Source organism: Scardinius erythrophthalmus (assembly GCF_964197995.2).
Source record: "Scardinius erythrophthalmus genome assembly, chromosome: 5".
NCBI classification, from domain to species: Eukaryota; Metazoa; Chordata; class Actinopteri; order Cypriniformes; family Leuciscidae; genus Scardinius; species Scardinius erythrophthalmus.
Genome location: NC_138225.1, coordinates 36,993,246 through 36,999,385, shown reverse-complemented (window position 1 = coordinate 36,999,385; position 6,140 = coordinate 36,993,246). Strand labels below are relative to the sequence as shown.

The following is a 6,140-nucleotide window of genomic DNA, read 5'->3' as shown; positions in this document are numbered from 1 at the left end:
GTAGACTATATCTTTATTATAAGTCAGTGGATCATTAATATTATTTTCCCAATTGTTTCCCATTTTTCCCCCAAATTTAAACAATTGAATGGACAATAAATTACAAAGTAGTCAAAAGCATATAAACACTGCCTTATAGGTTTTCGCAATGATAAGTTAATGATAATCTGCTCCCCTCTTGTGTTTGGATTCAAATTTGTAGTCTGAAGGGTCATTCTTGTTACTAGTTTGAAAAGTAATAGACTACCAGTGAGTTAATTCTTGCTGTTGCTTTACCGCTATAGACATTTGATTGATTGGTGCGTTAAAGACAGCAACATAATAGAGTTTTGATTTAGAATTATGTTTTTATTTTTATACTGAATTTTATTAAGATCATGTAGGTCATTTACAAATATATAATTGTGCTTCGTACAGTTTAAATTAAACTGTTTATTGCAACAAAGAACCAGCACATATTGTTGCATTATTCCTGTGATATTACACATTTAAGAATCTGTTAAAGATCTGCGGATCCGTCCTGACAGAACATCACATGAAAAACTAAGGGGAAGTGCATTGTATTTAGCATTTAAGATGAAGATGATGCCATAATATTAATGATTTGGCAAAGCAAAGTCGCTAGCAAGAGGTTTCTGCCAGTTCATGTTCTCTTTATTATGAGTCAGATACTGGGACTCTCATCTTTTGTTTTAAATGGCTTTTGGTACCCCTGCCCCATTCTTTGAATAGTTATGCTGATTGGATTAGGACTGGTATAATGCTAGAGTCTGCATACTTCATTTGCATTAAGGTCGTCTTCCAGGTGCTTTGACTCTCTCTAAGCAATGCCACCTAAAAATAAAGCTATGTACCTCAGTTAGACTTGATGACTGCAGTGACAGCATGTTCTCAGAGAAGAATCCTGCTGAAAATACACAGTCTCCTGGTTCACTTCTGAGTTTCACACAGATGGCAAGAGCTCTACATTAAAATATTGGAATCAAATTGCAGTATCGCTGTAGTGTGTGACTATGATGGTGTACTTTCCAGCATGATAGCAGGTCCCTCTAAAGCAGGGCTGGGGAACGTTGATCCTGGAGGGCCGCTGTCCTGCAGAGTTTAGCTCCAACCCTGAAAAAAAAACTCCCCTGATTGTAGGGTTAGGGTTAGGGTTAGGGTTAAAGTTAGGGTTAGGGTTAAGGTTAGGGTTAGGGTTACCCTAACCTATCCTGAAGACATTGATTAGCTTGTTCAGGTGTGTTTGATTAGGGTTGGAACTAAACTCTGCAGGACAGTGGCCCTCCAGGATCAACGTTCCCCACCCCTGCTCTAAAGGGTCAATGTGTGTTCAGTTTTTTTAGTCTGAGAGTTGAATTTTAACACTTTAACAAAATGTAACACTTTCCTCTTCGGATATTTTTTTTTCTCACAAACTTATGACTTGACTCGAAGAAAGACAGTAACAGCACACGCTCAGTCGACATCTCTCTCTCTCTCAATAGCTCGCTGTCTGTTTAGGCTTGTTTAGTGCAAATCTACAGACCTATAAACCTATGTATAAATCACAAACACAGTCTTAAGTTAAAAAAAGAGCCAATTGGCAGTTAAACATACATTCTTCTACACTCTTGTTATCATTATTAATTGATCTAACATTCAATACACATGGATGAAGCAAAATAAAACAAGAAGGGCCTTATGAAAAAACATGAACATTGCGGTCGGTATTACAATATTGCGGTTATTGCGACAGCCCTAGTGTAACTTAAAGCAATATGCTGCAGATTTCAAAACTTCAACTGAATATAATATATAATCTATAAGAAGTATTAAGCCTTGATTCTTCCCTTACATGGTATCTCCCCCTATTCTCTTATTTCTTTCAGTATACTCTGTAGAAGTAAATACAAACTAAGTCAATACAGCGATACTCTGAATTCACCTTTCGAGTAATAAATTCACTCTTGGAAATGATCATAGAATGTAAATTAATTCATTCAAATTATTTCATAAATTCACATATGATTCCCTTCACATAAATTTGAGTTTCAGTTTTCAAAATGAGTTCTTTGAGTCAGTGTTTGAAGTTATATTCACAATTTTGAATATAATATAAATATAAAATGGCTGAAACCATTGAACAACTGTATTGTCATTCACTCAGTCTTTCCTCTTTGATTGAATTTCTCCAAAAGAAACAGAAATACAGGTGTCCTATGTGCTTTTGGTTCAGTATCCTACCGTCCAACTTTGCAACGTCTGCAAAGTCCCTATGTGGTGAAAATCAAGCTTTTAAATGTTGTTTATATGTCTATGTGGTGTTTTTAATATGCTTTAAGACAAACTGTGTGCAAATTCATAAGTCAGCAGCATTGCTGAGTATTTTCTCAATAAAACTGCAGTGAACCAAAGACAGTCTCAAAATGGCGGTTTGAAATCGCTAGTGTTTCTGACGTCACAAACTACCTTATAACCAATCACGTCAACGAGTGGATCTCTGATGAGAATGAACCGCGTATAGAGCTGGTAAGTCCCGCCCCTTCCGTAAAACCCCGCTGGACCTCTAGGTTGAAAAATCGTCAATGCAAGTGAATGGGAGAAAATAATTATTTTCTGGTCCCGTTTGAATTTTGCCATGAATGTGAACATATGTTGTCTGTGAATTTTTTATATAACTTTTCATGTTACAAGTTTGACAGAATATGGTATGATTCTTCGGCTAGCAGTTGTGGAAAAGACATAACGAGAAAGACTACATGTCGCCTATGTGACGTCACCCCATAAAGTTGACTTACCCGTGGTTTTCGCCAACATCAACGATTTTGTCCTCTCCCTGAAAGAAGGCGGTGAAGTGCACCAAAGACACGGCCATGTTTAGGGGGATCCTTGAGCTAGTGTCCATGTGCGAGTGGTGTTGACGTTTCAAACGCGTCGAAAGCAGCGAGAGTTGTAGTCCACAAAGTGCTCTCACACAAAGTCTATCCGTATCAAACTTCTACCCGCTAAATTGTAGCATTCTTTACACGAAAAGTTATATAAAAAATTCACAGACAACATATGTTCACATTCATGGCAAAATTCAAACGGGACCAGAAAATCATTATTTTCTCCCATTCACTTGCATTGACGATTTTTCAACCTAGAGGTCCAGGGGGATTAGCGGAAGGGGCGGGACTTACCAGCTCCATACTAAATGAGGTTACACGCAGTTACATTTAAGCTATTTTAAGGCACGAGGAAATTTCTTTTAAAGGAAAAAACTTTAAATATGTAATTATGGTGATCAAGGATGAGTTTTAAGGGATACAATAATTGACTACAGGGGGACTTTAAGTTTTTTGGCTTTTAGTTTGAATATGTTACTCTTAAGTTTATCTATAAGCTAGTGAAATATATAGAACATACTTTTTTAACGGTCGTGAAGTGACTGAGAAGGGACGTAAACTGAATCATAACTGAACAGAATCACCTGTCGCAATTGCCAGTGACTTTTCTTTTGTGTGTGTGTGTGTGCAACCTCTAAAATTAAATCAATCTAAAACAAATGTTTAAGAGCAAACATGTTGAAGATTAGCCGATAAGTTGTCGATTCATTAAATGATAAGCTATTTCCTCACAAAAGCGGTTTATTCAGCTTAGTGACGCCTCTTCTACATTGGCATCCATTCAAAAAAGGCCTCTGGTCTCCTTCCCTGCGTACCACAGCATTAGCAGGCGTTGCGCTTTTTTCGGCTAAGGTTGCAGGCTTGCCTTCAAATGTGCAGTCGATGGACACTCAGCTATCCCATGAGGCCAAGGGAGGGGATTTAAGAATTACTTTTAAGGAAGTAGTGCACCAATTTCGGACGCAGCGAAAGTCACACCTGAGCCCCTGTGCATCTCCGTTGATGAACGAACTAACATTAAGAAAGATTAATAAACACTGTAACAAATGTTTTGTTCATTGTTAGTTCATGTTAAAAAGTGTCACCCGTTATTTTTATAGGCTAACTGAAATATATGAAGAGTTCAGATGCAAAAGCCTCTAAGTGCCACCTGAAAATTTCTTCTAAAATGGTCATTTTTTATCAAGCTCGTACATTTAAGTTCAGTAATTTCACTTTAATGGCAATGAAAATTACCTATTAATTGTCATTTAAGTGAAATTACTGAACTTAAATAAATGAGCTTGATAAAAATGACCATTCTAGAAGAAATTTTCAGATGGCACTTAGAGGCTTTTGCATCTGAACTCTTCATTTGGACATTTAACACTTAATTTAACACGTAATTACATTAAGATTATTGTGAATAATCGGTATGCTGTACATTGCTGGAGGTTTCAGTTTCATATAAAATATCACATGCAGAAAAGTGTCATTTCATTTTTTTATTTCATATTTCTATATTCTATATATTCATATTTCTATATTCTATATTAACATGAACTAACATTAACAAAGGTTAATAAACACTGTAACAAATGTTTTTTTCATTGTTAGTTCATATTAAAAAGTGTTACCCATTATTTTTATAGGCTAACTGAACTATTTGGACATTTAACACTTAATTTAACACGTAATTACATTAAGATTATTGCGAATAATCGGTATGCTGTACATTGCTGGAGGTTTCAGTTTCATATAAAATATCACATGCAGAAAAGTGTCATTTCATTTTTTTATTTCATATTTCTATATTCTATATATTCATATTTCTATATTCTATATTAACATGAACTAACATTAACAAAGGTTAATAAACACTGTAACAAATGTTTTTTTCATTGTTAGTTCATGTTAAAAAGTGTTACCCATTATTTTTATAGGCTAACTGAACTATTTGGACATTTAACACTTAATTTAACACGTAATTACATTAAGATTATTGCGAATAATCGGTATGCTGTACATTGCTGGAGGTTTCAGTTTCAAAAATATCATATGCAGAAAAGTGTCATTTCATTTTTTTTATTTCATATTTCTATATTCATAATTTTACATTTAAAACACTAATTCATAACATTATTCCTGCAATTGCAGTGTAAATGCACATAGTCTATAATAAAATAAATAATAAATAGTGATTTCTGACAGTGATGCACAATATTGATTTTGCTTATTCAATTCCGGCATAATGCCAACAAAATACGTTTATTTATTTAAATAAATAATATGAAAGTAGCCTAGCCTAATTTTAAACAATTTTAAACAAAAATGTGTTTGTTTGTTTTTTTATGAGAAGACTGGCCTTTTTTTCTAACTTAAGCACCTGCGACCCAAACATCCTGTGCACGACCCTGAAAATGTTACAATGTTTAAATGTTCACAGAAAGCAGACAGAGGCGCGTGCACTCAGTCTGGCACGTGCCGCTAATTGATTCAACACAATAAACCAAAGCGCGAGCTTGAACCAGTGACCTTGTGAGGACCTCGGTCAAGCAAGCCTTCAGAGGTCACGAACAGGTGGACAGGTGTTCAGAGCCCCAGACAGACCAGACATTCCTGTCTGGAGTCTATAGACGATTCCCCTATAAATACCGATCAGGGGTCATGGGTGACACACACCTGACTGAACACTGGACACGATGCAGCCCTCCTCTCTCACCGATCGCGAGAACAACCTCCCCGCAGCAGACGGGTGTTTCCTCATGTGGCGGGACTACATGGATCTCCGCAAGACTCTGTCGCAGCTGCTGGAGGAGCATCGCGAGGAAAGGCAAGCCGTGACTGCGCGTGTGACCCCCGGGGAGCGATTCCTGAGCACCGGCTCATCCAGCAGCGCCTCCAGCACTACTTTCTCCTCCTCCAGCCGGGACCACCGGCGTGACACCTGCGGCTTCTGCCTAAAAAACGGAGAGAGCGAGGAGGTGTACATGAGCCATAGACTGAAAGCCCGGGACGGACGGATCTTATGCCCGATCCTGCGGAGTTACGTGTGTCCTTTCTGCGCGGCCACCGGAGACTGGGCGCACACGCGCCAATATTGCCCTCGGAGAGACGCTTCGAAGACGAGCAGGATGTAAACCAATGGACTCTCTCACACTTTCTTGTTCATGTGAAACTGAAAGTCTCTTTTGTATGTTGTATGCTGTGAAAATCTGTTCAGAAACGTTGTTTGCGTTGAAATGTGTTCCATGGTTCCTTTCAAAATAAAGATATTTTTCTAGTTTATCTAAA

General features: G+C 37.4%; 1 protein-coding gene across 1 annotated transcript; it reads left to right on the top strand.

The window, feature by feature from the left end:
• Positions 1 to 5,548: 5,548 nt before the first annotated feature.
• nanos2 (nanos homolog 2) lies at positions 5,549 to 5,986 on the top strand (the record flags this gene model as incomplete). The annotated part of the gene is made up of 1 exon (XM_081364779.1): positions 5,549 to 5,986. The coding sequence occupies one exon, from the start codon at positions 5,549 to 5,551 to the stop codon at positions 5,984 to 5,986; it is 438 nt and encodes a 145-aa protein (XP_081220905.1).
• Positions 5,987 to 6,140: the final 154 nt, after the last annotated feature.